The sequence below is a fragment of the Melanostigma gelatinosum genome (assembly GCF_949748355.1).
Source record: "Melanostigma gelatinosum genome assembly, chromosome: 7".
Classification (NCBI taxonomy): domain Eukaryota; kingdom Metazoa; phylum Chordata; class Actinopteri; order Perciformes; family Zoarcidae; genus Melanostigma; species Melanostigma gelatinosum.
The window spans coordinates 14,424,923-14,441,288 of record NC_136640.1 but is presented as its reverse complement, the minus strand read 5'-3'; the positions used below and the strand labels follow the sequence as shown (position 1 = coordinate 14,441,288).

General features: G+C 42.1%; 1 protein-coding gene across 1 annotated transcript; it reads right to left on the bottom strand.

Annotated features, from left to right (window-relative positions):
* Positions 1–2,697: 2,697 nt before the first annotated feature.
* Positions 2,698–6,199, bottom strand: p2ry1 (purinergic receptor P2Y1). Its single transcript, XM_079271209.1, has 2 exons — positions 5,942–6,199; positions 2,698–5,651 (listed from the first exon to the last, which is right to left on the bottom strand). Exon 2 carries the CDS (start codon positions 5,620–5,622, stop codon positions 4,561–4,563), a length of 1,062 nt encoding a protein of 353 aa, XP_079127335.1. The 5' UTR covers positions 5,623–5,651; positions 5,942–6,199; the 3' UTR covers positions 2,698–4,560.
* Positions 6,200–16,366: the final 10,167 nt, after the last annotated feature.

Sequence of the window (16,366 nt, the reverse complement as noted above, 5' to 3'; positions counted from 1 at the left end):
CTTTTAATAAATACAGAGGGGGGGGGGGAGGTCTTATGGGGACACAGTCCAAGACGGGCAGGTAGCTACAACTAGCAGAAACCAGGAAAGCCCAAAATACTTGCAGCAACAACAACAAACTGACAAAGAATGAAGGAACTGGTATAAATAGTGAGTGACTAATGGGGAAGTTGTAGCAGGTGAGCGGGAGGTATGCTGACTGCAGGGCTTAACGAGGGACACGTGAAACTCATTAGGGCGGGGCACGCAGTCAAAACTGGTGGGAAAACACACATAAACAGGACGTGAAGTGAAACAGTAGGAGAGGTGAGTAACAAAATAAAACAGGAAACAAACGTGATTTAATTAATGCATGAATCAAACTGATCCAAACAAAGAATTTAAAAAAAGCAAGGGCAGGGCACGTTACAAAATCCACATTGATTTTTTTTGCTTGTCAGTATTATCAGAAAAATGTATTAATAGTAAAAAAAAATGTAAAAATACTCACTACCCACTAGGAATAATATTTATTTGTACAATCAACACTTGAAAGGATGAAGGCACTTTCAAATGGTAAGGTGGTACATCATCTGAAAGCTGAGAACCTGAAGATTGATTTGAGATGCAGCTTAGCAGTGTGTGTCAATTGCTTCAAGTAATGAATTAGAAATAAACATTAATTGTATTGTAATTAATTAATTAGAATATTTGAATTAAAATATAAAATTGTATACATATAAATACTACTACATTTATACTGCATGCAAAAACGGCATGGTTTAAGCCTGATTGATTCATAATAAAGTGGTCATGTGGTCAGCAATAATGTGTAGTCTTGAAGCCTCTTTCATCAAATCTGCTAAATTGTGTCATTACTCGGTTTGACTATTAATGTGTGTGTGTGTGTGTGTGTGTGTGTGTGTGCAACTGCATGCACTCCCTCACCTTTCGCATCTGGTGGATGCCTGATAGGAGCAAGTAAACACATGTTAACATCAGCACCACAGTGTTGTAACCAAGAGTTACCAAACAAAATATTTTCCTGAAGTGTTTACTTAATTGCTTAATGCGGAAAACATGTACCTCGTTGTGTGACTTCTTCTGAAAAACTGCATCAAATTGTGTACAAACGCTGTACCTCCCTCCCTCAAGTGTTATCTTCAATGTAAAATCTGAAACTAAAGCCTGATAAGCTTACAGGTCATTGCATGATTCATCATGATGCAGCAACAACTCTAGTCATCAGAGTTTATATTTCCTTGTGTTACCTTTGCAGCATTGTCAAATGGTGTCAGTGTGTTCACTAAATTGTGCAGCAAAACAACAGCACAGCACTCACACTGTCCCATGACTGTTTGTATCATGGGTTGCTCACCAAAGACCAAAACGCTGAAACTTTGATCATGTTTCGGTTTTGTGTGGTTCGTTTTTGGCTCAAGCAGCCGGTGCCCCTGTGAGGAAAGTATAGGTGTGCCAGGTCCCGTTGTAAATCTCCAGGAACAAAGCTCAGTATTTCAGTTCAGCAGTCCTGACTGTGATTCCCCCGTGACCCCCCCCCCCCCCCACCCCCTGCCACCAACAGCGTCCTCGGGAAAAACACGCACAATCTTGCTGCCGTTACTCTTCACACTCGACTCTTCCTTCTGTTTCTTCCCAGCGCTTATACAAACAGTATTCCCTTGAAGGTAGTGAAATGCAGTGAAGAAAAGGCTTTTTTTTTCTAATTCTAGATTGAGAATAAAGACCGGAGGTTGTGAGAGAAAATAGGTGAAAGGTGGCATAGAAGGGAAGGAGGAGATACTGGCACGCATCCCAACTTTCTGCAAGTCAAGATTTCACACTCAAACGCACTGGCTCGACATCTGTTGCTGGCTGAATCTCAACTTGCTTTCATCTGATCACGTGTACATGGAGCACAGAGGATATATATTCTACATAATATACACATATACATACATATTAACATGCCCATGTGCATGTAACGGTGCCTTTTGATAATGAAACCTCAACCAATGATCAACAAACAGATATTATGGCAATAACAGCCACCTACTCAAATAAGTTATCCGTTGCCTTCGGGCTCCCTAACATAGAGACACACCCACCCACCCACACACATACACATACACACACACACACACACACACACACACACACACACACACACACACACTCTCACACACACACACACACACACACACGTTTGCCAAGTCCAGCTATGCAGTTTGCACCTCAGAACCAGGAAATCAAAAGCCGTTTGTATTCGGGCCCTGTTTGGAGGAAGAGGGTTGGTCGGTTTCCTGTGCCCACAATGGCACGCAGCCCTGGGGTCCTGGCGACAGCCTCTCACCCCTGTCTGCATCAATAACTCCACACCATTGTGACGGGCACAAAAGCTGTTTTAGGATAAGCCAGGAGAAAAAGGTGCCACTCTTTATTCCTCCCTCGTCCCCTCGCTTCCTCCTGGCTGTGTTGGGAAATAAATTCAACAGGAGCGCGGAGAGAGAGAGAGAGGAGCAGCGAGAGGACGGATCTCTGCAGGAACGTCTCCACAACCTAAAGTGTTTGTTCACTCAGCGTCACAGTGCACACATTTAGCTCAGGACACGTGCAGCTCGCACAAAGAAGGAGACATAAATGCTTCAAATCATAGACTTAAAATGACCCACCATCTTGAAAGAATTATGCGAGTCTTATTACATCGTCTGGCACGTTTTAAATATAAAAATTTATTGACAAAGATACACGTGGCCCCAAATATCCTGTACAGTCACTTCCTTTCTTGACAATAGCCGACCACATTACAGATTAACAAATGTATTAGTACAGACATCAAACACCTATACGCAGTCCAGGGTGAAATATACACTCCACAATCATTTCTCCACAGTGATTACAACAGATGCAAAAGAGAAATGATTATCTGTCAAAACAAGGACATAGTGCAGTATTTACTTTGAGGTATCTCATTCAAAACAAGTCTTCAATATGTTGGAGTCACAAAGCAGGTGATTGAGTGCGTGTGTGTGTGTGTTATGCTCATTAGCGAGACATTATTTATTCCCTATGGAGCAATAAACAATAGTTGCAACCGGCTGCGGATAGTGTTTCACTGATGGCATTTCATCGTGGGCTCATGCACTAAAGCAGGGGTCTTCAACGTTTTTCAGGCCAAGGACCCCCAAACTGATAGAGATGGAGCAGGGACCCCCGACTATATATATTGTATAAAATAGTGTTTTATATTAAATGGGTCTAGTACCGTTTATACCTCTTTATTGTGCATTCCATACTAAGCTATTCAAATAATACACAGGTTCATATATTCACGTTGTTATTTTAAACCTGTGCAAGGTACAGTGAGTAGGGAGGCCGTGCCACCGCCATTCATAAACACACCGTGTCAGCTCATACCAATGCCAATATTCACGTGGATACACGTGGAATATCAACATTGTCTGTCAACTGCATGATAATCATGCATACAATATATTCTAATTGATGCCTATTAGTACCACTGCCATGCATAAACATACCTGTTATCTTTCATACAATACTGAACTATTAAAATAATGGACAGATTCATGTTTAGAGAAAAAAAGATTTTTTTTTTTTAAATTGTCTAATCAACCATACATTTTGCGGACCCCCTGCAGTACCTCCGCGGACCCCCTGTTGAAGACCTCTGCACTAAAGGTCTGGATTAGTGACACCAACTGGAACAAAACAGTTAAATCTGGAACGTCACAACATCCTGTACAGCACACCGCCCCAAAAGAAATCCATCGTAGTATTATATCCACAAAAATACTGTATGTATTATCGTCTCTTTTTTTCTGGAAGGAACATGTTAACAAGGGGAGAAAGGTTGTGGTAACAGAGCCATTGCGGACCTTAACATCAGAGCCGTCAAAAATGATAACGTAATCGACCGCATTCCTCGCCCAGTCCGTACTAGATGGAGAAAGAAATGAGGAGCGATCGGTAGCCCTCCGAGCAGAGAGTCCCCTCATTACAATGTCTGCACGGCACATCCATGCAGCAATCTCAGGTTCAGTGCATTTACTTTTTCCCTCTAAAAGCCATCACAGGTACACCTCCTTAACCACAAGCTCTCCTGCTTAATAGCTATTGAATAGCTATTGATCAAGCACCAGCTCAGTGGCTAGAGGAGGTGCAATCTGTTCTCAGTCCCGTTTTTTTTCCTCCAGAACAAATTGATGAGCAGGACATCACAGCTTGTAGGGACACCTATTTCCCCCAGCTTGCCCGGTCATAATGTTCATTTTGTCCAAAAGTGTAAGGAACTCCGGCTACTCGACAAGAATGAAGAGTGATGGCTCTAACATTTAGAGTACAACACATGTACACGACGATACAGTACAATAGCTTATCAACAACGACAGGCTGCGATGGTTATCACAGGGTTAAATGAAGTATTTATCAAACAGGTCTATAAGCCATCAACCATTAAGTTTCAAACCTTCAGTCCACACAGTGCAATCAATACAAAGTCCATCATGGTTTCCTAAGCCAACAGGGATCCGCACCTGTGACTAAGCACACAGAAGTGCCCTGTCACAGCCTCCGGTCCCCATTCTCCACATACTCTGCCAGGCTGTAGCGAGCCGTCTCCTCGCTCTTGGACTGAAGGACATTGTCCCCCTTCCTGGAGGTCTTTTTAGTGGCCCGTGACAGCTTCCTCCTGAAGTTATCTCCAGCTAGGAAGTAAAGAATAGGATCCACACAGCTATTGAGGCTGGCCAGCCCCCGCGTCACCTGGTAGGTGGCGTAGACGCGGTTATTAAAATCACACATGTCAGGGCCCTGGAAGTACAGCCTGGCCCTCATGTTAAGGTTCTTCATCACGTGGAAAGGCAGGTAGGAGACGGCGAAGACTGCCAGCACGATGATAACCAGGTGGATGGATTTCTGCCGCAGGGGCGCGTTGTCCATATCATTGCCGATCAACGCTTTGACAATCATGCCATAGCAACAAAATATGATAATGAAGGGGATGCAGAACCCAAACACAGTCAAAGTCATGCTGTAGATAAAATAACCAGGCAACTCATCCTCAGTGGTGGTGTCATAACAAGTGGTTGCGTTACGCTTCAAGCCAGTCCTGGAATAATAAAGGATGGGGGAGATGGCTATAACAACCACTGACCACACCAACGCGCTGGTAATAACCGCATTTTTCTTCTTCAGTCTGCCCAGAGACTTGAGCGGGTGCACAACCCCGGTGTACCTGTGAACACTGATGCAGGTCAGAAACAAAATGCTCCCGTAAAGATTCACGTGGAATATAAAGCGCTGCAGTCGGCACAGAACATCCCCGAATATCCAGTCCGTTTTGTTGAAGTAGTAGAAGATGAGGAAGGGCAGAGAGAGCACGTAGCAGAAGTCAGCCAGCGCCAGGTTAAACATGTAGACAGAGATGCTGCTCCAGGGTCTCATGTGGCACACGAACATCCAAATAGCCAGGCTGTTGCCCACCAGCCCCGTGATGAAGACCATGATGTAAACAGTGGGCAGGTAGTAGAACTGGAAACCTGTCCTGGTGAGGGAACATCCTCTTGTGTGATTGTGAAGGTCAGTTACATTCAGCAGGGAGGTCAAGTTCAGCTCCGTGGTCATGGTGTCAGGGGCAGAGGCAGGTCCTTTTACTGTGTGAGAGGGACAGATGAGGAGATATGTCATGTCTCAGCTTATATTTGATGTTAAAGTGCTGTCTTAAACACACAATAATAGGTCAAATATATAAGTGACCTGTTCCATAAATGTTTGTTTTCGAATTTTAAACGACGTTTGCATTCAAAACCAGTCGTGCAAAGACTCGACGCTTAAACTCCAAACTTGTTTTTTTGCGGAGCGCCTACGCGTATTGTCCGACAAACACTTGTGCACACACAGAAAGAGAGAGCGAGAGGGATTTGAAACGTATTACAACACTCACCGCTGAGATAGACTTGTATTCCACATTCCTATAGCCGTCACAGCTGCAAAGATTCCAGTCACCACGCAGCTGGGGCGTTACGAGCTGTCAGGTGTTTTCATTCAGCCCCCCCCCCCCAACTGTGTTGGGAACTGTTTTAAAGTTGCAATGTCCTTCAGGTTTGCGCAGACACTTCAAGGGGAGTATAGTCTGCCGTCGGTTCGTCACGCGGGGCGACGACTTCCCACAGCAGCAGCAGCAGTGGGACGCAACAGAGACAGCTGCAGGCTCTGGCACGAAGAGCAGGATTTGCGAGTGGGCTCCGTAAAGGGAAAGGAAGCTCTTGTGCGCTATGGAGAGGGGAGGTGCGCACTAGGCAAAGCACTGCGCAGCTTCCCGTCTTAAAGCGCGCTCTTTCTGTTCCTCCCTCCTATCATTGGAGCATTATCAAATCTGACCCGCCGGCACGAGCGGGATATTCGTATAGAAATGTAGATACTCATATGTTTTTGCCAGGCAGAGTACATCTTTGCTCTGGTTTTAGAGAGTAAATATGATTATAACATCGCAACAAATTTGCCATCCCTGTCTAACCAGAAGAACATTTGGATTCAAGCTTTGTGAATTTTGTCAAACACAGTAATGGTATTATGCTTATAATATACAGATTTACCAAAAGGTGAAGTAATCACATTAACAAAGGAGAAATGTTTCCCCAAATCACAGTGAGAATAATTATTTGAAAATGCAGTGTGAGTGTTACAGCAGTGTGTGGAAAAAAAACCACGATCATTGAAGTGGGCAGAGCTATCAGGGTTAGGGCGTCATTGCAATTCATATGTTGCATGAAATACCCTTTGACAATAATGAAGACTCAGGAGGAGTCATTGATTCAAAAAAACGGCAGAAGGTTAGGGCAGAAGCATAAAAACAATAAATGACTGTTGTCTACATGGAGGTGGACATTTGTGTCCCCTAAAAGACTAAGACAGACAACTGGATGTATCTGACACAGCCAAAGGCAAAGCAGACTCTGGCAGCAGTGAGAGGGAGGATGGTGATGATGAAGAATAGTGAAGGGATGGGGCAGTGGAGAGAGAGAGAGAGCCAAAGGTTAAGTTGATTATGCTGTGATGCCAAACATTTAAAAAGCCAAGACTCGAGCAATAATCTAACGGATGTTATTAATGGACAGAGAACTAATGTCCACCCTTGGATTTGGTAGATATAAGTCATGATCCATTAGGTGAGATGTAATTTGGTGGCTTTATCGTGCCATTAAACTCCTTCCCAATTCTTTTTTTTTCTTTTCGAAACAACAAAGCATGTCAGGGAAGCAACATACATAAGATCTTTGGCATTTGCTGCTATCCCAGCAAAACACAAACAACACTTTATTTCCCATGGTGCTGTATTGTTACAGGACAATCATTTCTTAAAAAGGTTCCAGGAAAGGATGTGTAGTGTGCAGCATTCTAAGTTGACTTTCAATCATTCATTCAACATTCATTCCAATTGATCGTAGCAGAGAGTCTTAAAGCAGTTGTTTCAGGAAAATTCCAATGGAAATCATTAATTTTATATTTATATCTATATATATATTTACCCTGTGTGCTGTCTGACGAGCAACTTTATTTCCCCTAGAAACAATACTTTCCAGGAACTGTCTTAGATCATCGTTAAGAAATGATAGGACCCGTAAAATGACGCCTAACCAAACAGATACTATCGTCCCACCAAACCATCACAACCAACAACATATTCACAGCTGACGAAGCATGGTAAGTTAAGCAGTTACAACAGAACATTGTATGCTTGGTGAGCTCAATCGTTTTTCCCAGTAAAGATTAGTGCTGGGCACTCAGCCAAAATACCATGATGGGGAAACGATGCCACCACAAACTCATCTTAGGTTCCTTGTAGCACATAAAATAAATCTCTCAGATTGATGGCAATTCTTGATTTTAAGTGATAGTTATTTTTGACGTGAAATTGAAAAATGCACAGATATGCAGCTAACATGTCGTTTAGTATTGAGCTGCAGGGGACACCTCAGTTGTGAAGTAACACTTTTGTACATTCGCAGGTCTGAAGTACCTCAAATGTGTAGTTGTACCTGTCCCATAAATGAGACATTTGAGCACATTTTAACAACAAAATATAATTATTCTACTCTTATTTGCACAATAGTTGCAGACATTTAAATATTTGTAAATGCTTGTTTGAGAGTTGCTGTATTGGAAACTTGCAGCGCGACGACTCACTGTTGTACATAATCACTTCAAGATATCTACGAGGGCAAAGCGGTGTACATCTGCCAACACAAAACACAGAGGGCTGAAACATGCCCCTACAGTGCTTCATCATTTCAGTGAAGTGTGAACACAGCAAATGTGCATCTCTTGGCACTGAAGAAGACACTTCAATCTAAACAGATATCCGCAAGCATTTTGATTGAGCAAACACATTCCTAAAGCTTAGCTGACTGAGCTTGATATGTGACATTTAGAATGGTTACTCTGTCCTCTCTCATATCCCCTCCAAACTGCCCTCTGTGTTGAAAATAAGACAGAAGTGAAATGGAAAGCACGGTTGTAATATTCAAAGTCTCAAGGCAGGGTGAGCAAAGTTAAATACTCACTGCATCTATCATTACATTTTCTGCCAAGGTGCGTAATCTATTTGGCTTTGACCTCCATCTTCTGCCCCATGAGGCTGACAGGGACAGAGACATATTGGGCAGGGCTGGACGCACTCGGTTTAGTTTGAATCTGTTCAGCACACAGATTGGCAAGGTCAGCGTAAGGCAACCGACCCAGCAGAGGAGCTGCTGGGTCGGTTAATCCTTTCACCACGTTTTTAAAACAAAGGAGACATTTTGTTGCATGTACCTTTGAGTGAAGACCCCAAAAATTGAATTATTATGTTTTCGAGTGATACAAATATATTGCAAAAAATATGTTTATGTGATTCGTTTTAACTGAAACCACCAACATACGTGATCTCCGTTCGATTACCTTTGTATGTGCTCATTTCTTACTGTGTTGTATTAATTGAATATTACCTCATGCACACAGGCGTGAAGGAGAATGAAGGCATACAAAAAAGAAGGCACGAAACACTGTCAGCATTAAGAAAACTACCTTTTGGGCAGAGGTCTTGTTTGGCATTGAACTCACAATACAAAAAATAAATAAATAATCCAAGCAAGGACTGCAAAAAAGCAAACAAGAGAGTCGTGAAATCACCTGAGATAATTGCTTAATTGACGAAATAGATTTCAAAAATACTACAAGCAGTGTATCTCAAAAATGAAGAATACAATAACAACCTTACTGTATAAATATCCTGGACCATCAATAAAGAAATAAGCAAATATAATGTCACGATACAGTTCTGGAGCTTTCGTATGGCATGGTCTTCCTCTGCAGATGGATTCTGTCTTGTTCACGACATGGAATTAATTACATTATTCTGAGAACTATGAGGACAATGGAAAGTATGTTTCAAAATATATTCTTAAATTTGGAAACTGCTGTTTGTGTTTCAATCTCACCTGACTCAAAAGATTGGTTCGGTGGTAAACCAAATTTAGGTTGACACAATTAGTGGTAACAAAATGATGCAGACACATTCATCTTTTCTCAATTTATTGAACACTAGTTATAAAAGACACAGCTATGGTAATCTTTTCATTACAAACAGTCTGAGCAAAACAACAACAACAACAGACTGTTGATGCCAACAGCTGCAGGTCTGATCATGAAAGAGAGTAAACCCACAGAAATATTAGCAAACTCTTGTAGTTGGCAGCAACATTTCGATAGCCAATCCACGTATTATATTAGCTGGGTCTACTAGGAATCCATATACAAAATCAAGGCACAGATTCAGCACAGTACAGGCAAACAGCAGCAGCTATGGTAACTCTAAAAATGACAAAAAACATTACATGCAGTTCAAAACTCACTAAATGACGTTCGTTTAGTCACTTTTGTTCCCAGCAACTGCGGTACAATGTAAGTTAATGTTATACATCACAGGCAATATACACACACACGTACAACTGAATGACTAACAAGGTAACTTACCTCAGTGGGATATCATCTGCCAATGCCTGCCCTGTGGTGCGCACCAGTAAAACAGATGTTAAGATCATTTAATGTCATATGTTATCTAGCACCAAGACAGGCTTACAGATCAAAACTGATTATCCAGCCTACAGGGCCACAGGTTGCTTCAAGTGACTGTAAAGAGCTAAACTGATCAATACAAGTCCATGGGAGACTAGCCTGTTCCATTAGCCACACTTGACACCTGCATACAGGTGTGGTCCTGAGTGATACCTCTATATATCAGCTCTTAATGAGAAAATAAAAGTCTCCAGGTGTTTACCTGCAGTGAAACAGGCAAAGGGCAGAGCTTCCATGGAGAGTATGTGCTAAGATGATAACATTACCAAACTGAGAGCCGACCTATCACACTTAGAGACACAACAAGTTAGTGAGGGAGAGGCTGAGTCCAAGTGGCAGGCTGGGGTCAGCAAGAAGCAGGCAAACAAATTCTGTGGCAAACAAAACAGATGTGGGGCTATAGACACCGGGCTAAAAGTCATAAAGCGTAGGCAGAGGTTGGACAAACTAACAAGCAGGCAGGGAGGCACAACAGACAATCTGAAATATGAACGAATTAGCAAAAATTGACACTGGGGTTAAAACAGGTGAGAGAGGAAAGAAGATCTGACAGCAACTAGTACAAGTATCCAAATCAAGACCACAAAATTTCACAAAATTCCTGTTAAAAATTGGAAAGTTTCATGAATAGGCAATAAAATGCCTCCTTGCCTGATTCAACACACACATGCACCTTTCAGCGACAACCTCACTTGGTCTGCGCAGTAGCGCATGGTGAGTTTGTTGACTTTATGACTCTTTTCTACTCATGCATTATGTTTCAGCATGTACCATTATCAAGTAATTGTCACAACATTGGCGGAAAATGTAATATTTCCCACTGGTACTAATACAGACAAATCCAAAGACAATGAAGTCAATGAGGCTTTCATTGAAATGAAAAACACCCTGTCACACTGCTGCACGTCAAACATTATTCATGCATAATGTCGGCCTGGCTTTCACTTGCTCTGCTCACACTGCCACACATTTTGGTGAGTCAGGTGCTCCCAGTCAGGACCAATCCATGTCTGAGGGAGCAGCTTTGCCATGCACATGCTTCCAGGTGTGAAGTCAGATAAGGACAAAGTTGAAATTGCCTTCTGCAGCGCCCATCCCCTCACTCAGTGTGGCTTACGGATCACTGCCTTCAAGTTCCAAACACCCTAACCACTGCCTCATTTGGTCCCAAGTGTGTAAAAAGCAAAAAGAATGCACAGAGAAGCGTGCCATTATTGCAGACACTTTAATACAACTTGAAAGTTACAGCTTTGAAATGCTTTCGAACACATTTTTTACTTCAACAAGCCCATTGGGTTGTGTTGTTTTTCAGCTGCACCAGTGGATTTATTCCCATTTCCAGAAGTCTCTGAACTGATTGGATTCAACCTGTTGACACTTCTCTTCACGTCCCGGACGTGATCATAATGACAAAGCACAGGAGTGAAATTCTATTTGTCTCAGGCTCTGACTTGTATTTCTTTACATCCTGCTTCGCTGGCTCCTCTGACAACCCGAATACCGTCAGAGGCTAATAGTGTGTCCTGCTTGTGTCATTCACATGAACTGTGGGGTTACCGGTTCTCTGCAGCAACACCGAGCAATGAAAACCAGGCCCAACGCTGCAGTAGCGTATTGAGACCAGCATGCAGCTGTCAAAATCTAATTTTACAAATTAGCAGATTTGTGAGAACATCATTTTCCTCTTTGCTGTTAAATTCCAGTGTATCTCCGAAGCTCCAGTCCAGCGCTCCATTTTATCTGACGCTCTGTTACTCCATTCATCTGCATGTTTCTGTCCCGTCATTCATTTTTTTGTTTTCTTTCTCTGCCTTTGTGCCCAGTCTGTCTATAGTTTTCTCCTCCGATAAATTGGTTGGTTTCTTTGCTTTGTTTCATCCAACGCCAGGCTCATCACGTGCCCAGAAGAAGACCACCGCAAACAACGCGCTCGTGATTTTGATGAGCATCTCCGCTGGTATTGATCTCTCTTATCAGCTGTCAGACAGACTGGGCTGGAAAATAATGAATTATTCTATTATACTCTTTGTCTGTCACTCCAAAACACTCCACCATTCTGTTTCCTTTTTTAATCCCTCCTTTATGTTTCTTTTTGATCTCCCTTCTATTCATCCTTCATTTCAGATGAACATCCACCCACCCCGCTCTCTCCCCTGAATGAACGCCTAAAAAGGCGAGGTGACTTGAATTCAGTATTTAGAGCTTTACCCACATGGAAACTCTCAGTAGCCTGTATTTTCCTGTGCATGTTCTGTGTTTCCAGCCTAAACACCAATTACACTAAGGGCCTGGGAGAGCAACATATTTAGCCACATTTCCAGTAATAGCCTGTCTGATAGCATGTCTGACTCTTTCCCTGCGGGACTCTTGCTGTAATGACACCGCATTGCTCACTTGGTAACAAACTTGGCAACAAACACAGTGTGATCACAGTGCATCTGCTGTCAAAAAGGTTATTGTTGCGTTTGTAGTACTGAGCAGTGTGCAACAGGACCCGGATCAGTGTTGACAGTATTTTAATCTTGCACATTTGGAATCAAAGTACAACAATGATGATATCCCATTATTTGAAGTCCGGCTTTTTGTGAGTTTATTTTAGCCTGAAATTGACCATGTACACTTGATGAATAAACATACTATACTTAACACTTGTTTAATCCACATGAATGTAAACTCATTCAAAAATGTATCATCAGGTTAGAGCACCACAGTATAGCTGAATGAAAACAATCATGATTCTTATGAGTGGGGTGAGCAGCGTGTTTATTATAAGAGAGATTTCTCATCAGCCGTTTCATGGGACTGCTTTGTAATCATAGAAGGGAACAGTTTACTCAGCGCTGCTCGACTCAATATATTTTTATGAACAACGGATCAAATGACTACTTGTGTGTGAAAGCGGTTGTTCATCGTGATGAATCCGTGAAGAATTGCCTTGGCTCTTCAGTTCCCTTTCAGCTCAACGGAGCATTTTAGTATCGTTTGGCTCGGATTCATGGCCCCTCAAATCTGATAAGCACTCTCACCACTGTCATTAGCGATGTATCCAGCGGCATCTGTTTTCAGTAAAAAAGCTCTAAAAACTACATATGCATCAAAAACAAAGGTGAGTTTGAATCTGAGAGGTATCTGCTAAAGACACTATAAATTCCAAGGAGAATGTAAATTAAACGTGCTAGGTGGCCAGAATCACAACTCCAAATGAATGCCGATGTTGCTGTTTGCCTATGTGTGTGTAGGCCTACTGCCTCAAGTGGCCAAAAATAATCTGTTAATTAGAGATATACTAATTCATTCATGGGCAGGCTGTAATGTTCCTTGCAAACACTATCATCACAGTAACCTTGAGAAGTTTATAATTACATGTATAACTCATCTAAAGTACCAACTCTCCTGTTGTCCAGATATGATTGCCAGAGAACGAACATTCACACACTATGGACCTTAAAAGAAAGGTCAGTTAAGTAAGGTGCACTCTTTAGTTTTCAGTAAACAGCTTGGCTGTGTTCACACACACACACACACACACACACACACACACACACACACACACACACACACACACACACACACACACACACACACACACATACAAAGGTCAGCTGCTCCCTGGGGTTCCTCTGACTGCAACTGTGATCAACAGGCTAAATCGTATGACCAACACATGCAGCCATATGCTCCATCTTTTCTTCTGTCTTTAATCTTCCTTCCTATCACTCTATCCGTGTTTCTTAAAATCCTCAATCAGTCCATCTTAACCAAATGGCGAGGTATCATTTACTTCCGCCGGTCCGCATCGAGCAGCTGACTTTTCTATAATCTGATCAATGCAGCTGAATGCCACCGAGGTTTTCTATCAAGCAGAGAGAAGGTCAGTGCGTCTGCTCTGTGTAAATACCACAGTAGTGTTGCTCCCGGACCGCCATGCTGCCGGGCCGTTTTCAGAGGAGTGAGTCGAAGCAAGCGTTGTGACGACATATTCAGCAGTTATGGTACATTTCAAACTGTTACTAATCCCACTTCAGTGATTTGCCATCGCATTCCCATCACAGTTTCGTCTCATGTTCCCAGGGGGTCACAAACATGCTGTCAGAAAAAAAAGGAAGACTTTGTTTAGAATCAACTTTTCCAAGGCCAATGACATCCGTTGCAAGTCTGATGGGGTTTGTACCCATTACAGTCTGGTTCAGTGTTTTTTCTTTTTTTCTTTGCTTGTTTATTTTCGTCCACCATTTTTCGTCGAGTATTTCTATTTCATGCAACTTTATAGTCCTACTCCACTTCATTTTCTTGACTGCTTTAGTCATTTGCTAGACTGCTTTAGTTTCATACCGTGGTTACCATAGCTTGTTTTATAAAGTGTCAATCATTTTTGTTTATTTTGTCAGAGTTTTGCCTCTTTTCTGTTTACTTCTTGTGAGGCTATACTGGATGCAGTTGTATATTTATCATTCATAATCAGCTATATGAACGGATTAATGCAGTCTATGTATTTCGTATGGCTTTAAAGTAGCAGTACTTATAAGCACAGTATTGTAGTACTCTTTCCACCTCTTCATTTACATTTTAATTAATTAGTTTCCCATCCCACTTGCAACCCCCCACCCCCACAATCCAGCCCATCATCTATCCCCCAGTAGATCCCTATGAGACTGATCATTGAGGGATCCATAAGAACATATGTCTGCATGCACTGGCAGCAGAAGGAGCCTGTGTAAAGCTTAAAAGGCACAAGATCCGAGATTGGGAGCATGTCGATTGCCTCTCAACAGCTCTCAACATGTCAGTTAGCTGAGGTTATCAGCTGTAACCACTATATGTCAGCAGTACAGAGCTGCGGCTGTGAGCTAGCGGGTGGGGCGCACTCACATGCACTAAAAGCACACAGGGTCAACGGGGACAGCCCAGCTAGATGACCGAAGCTCGGAGAAGCTTGAATACAAAACATACATAATAGATGTTGTAAGGGTGGTATTTGTTGCTTCCAGGAGATGGGCGTAGATCTAGTGGCGATTAAGGAAGTGAATGCTCACATGGAGATTTGTTCAAGGCACAAATGAGTTTGGGTAAAAATATTTGACACAACATTAAAAAGAAATTAAATAGAAATGTGATGATTGGCCTTTATTATGGGTTAAATATTGCCGTATCTGTTGTTGCCTCCCATCAATTAGTAGTCACTTTTTCACCTTTTATCACTTACAGTACAACTCCTTTCAATAAATGAAGATATTACACATAATATCATACAACATCCATATTAACCCCTTTTCATTTTGGAGGTGGGCTGAGGACTTTTTGGTAAATTGGAAAGAAGAAAGATTATGAGAGCTGCCAAAATGTAAATATAAGAAAGACAGATCACCCCCCCAAAAAAAGTCTTAATGAGACTAAAACAGAAAGATTCTAAAATACACTGAAACATCAGCAGCCAGACGAGAGAGCAAACAGCTTCAGCAGGAGTGATTTGAATTATAACAACAACAGACTGAATTTTGCAATTGGTTAAAGGCAGAGAGGGCAGTGTTAGCGTTTAAAAGTTGTTTTTACTCAGGTCGGTGCGGGCAATATTGATCAAATAAGTTCTGGGAATGAGGAGAATAGTTCTTCACATGTTTTTGTTTTTGTTAAATAAGGTGGTTGTGACCACAAACAATGTTTTTATAGATGTGTGTGTGTGTGTGTGTGTGTCAGTGTCTACAAGACAACCAGAGGCCCAAAAAGATTGACAACTGGATTTAAACAATTTTTAAGAGCAGGGAACAACTGATTAGACACATATTTAAATTTTAGACGAATGTCATTCCAATTAAATAAATCCTTACTCCATAAATGATTTGCCTTATGTTAGCAATAAAATACTAGTAAACAAGATTAGATAAGGTCTGAATTTGCAATGGTGAAGCTGTACAAACAGATTGAAACTACTTAACTTGCCGGATCAAATGACGAAAACATTTCCAAAGTGGAGGGTTTAAAGTGTCAGATGTGAGGATTGTGGAGGGCGGGATGGAGAGGAATGCAGGATGGAGAGGTTGCTTAATGGAGCGGGTTCTCCGTTACTCGATAATTTGTTGCCCGATGGCTACGAAAACAAGGATGCTGAAATGCTGAGGGCAAAGTGGGAGTGAAGGAGTAAGAGCTAATGGCGAACATTAGTGTGAAGCTCTTTGGCTATATAGTCGGACTAATCTGACTGAGACTCACAGGAGCTTGGTGAGACGTACAGGATGTACATTACCATGCTTCCAAG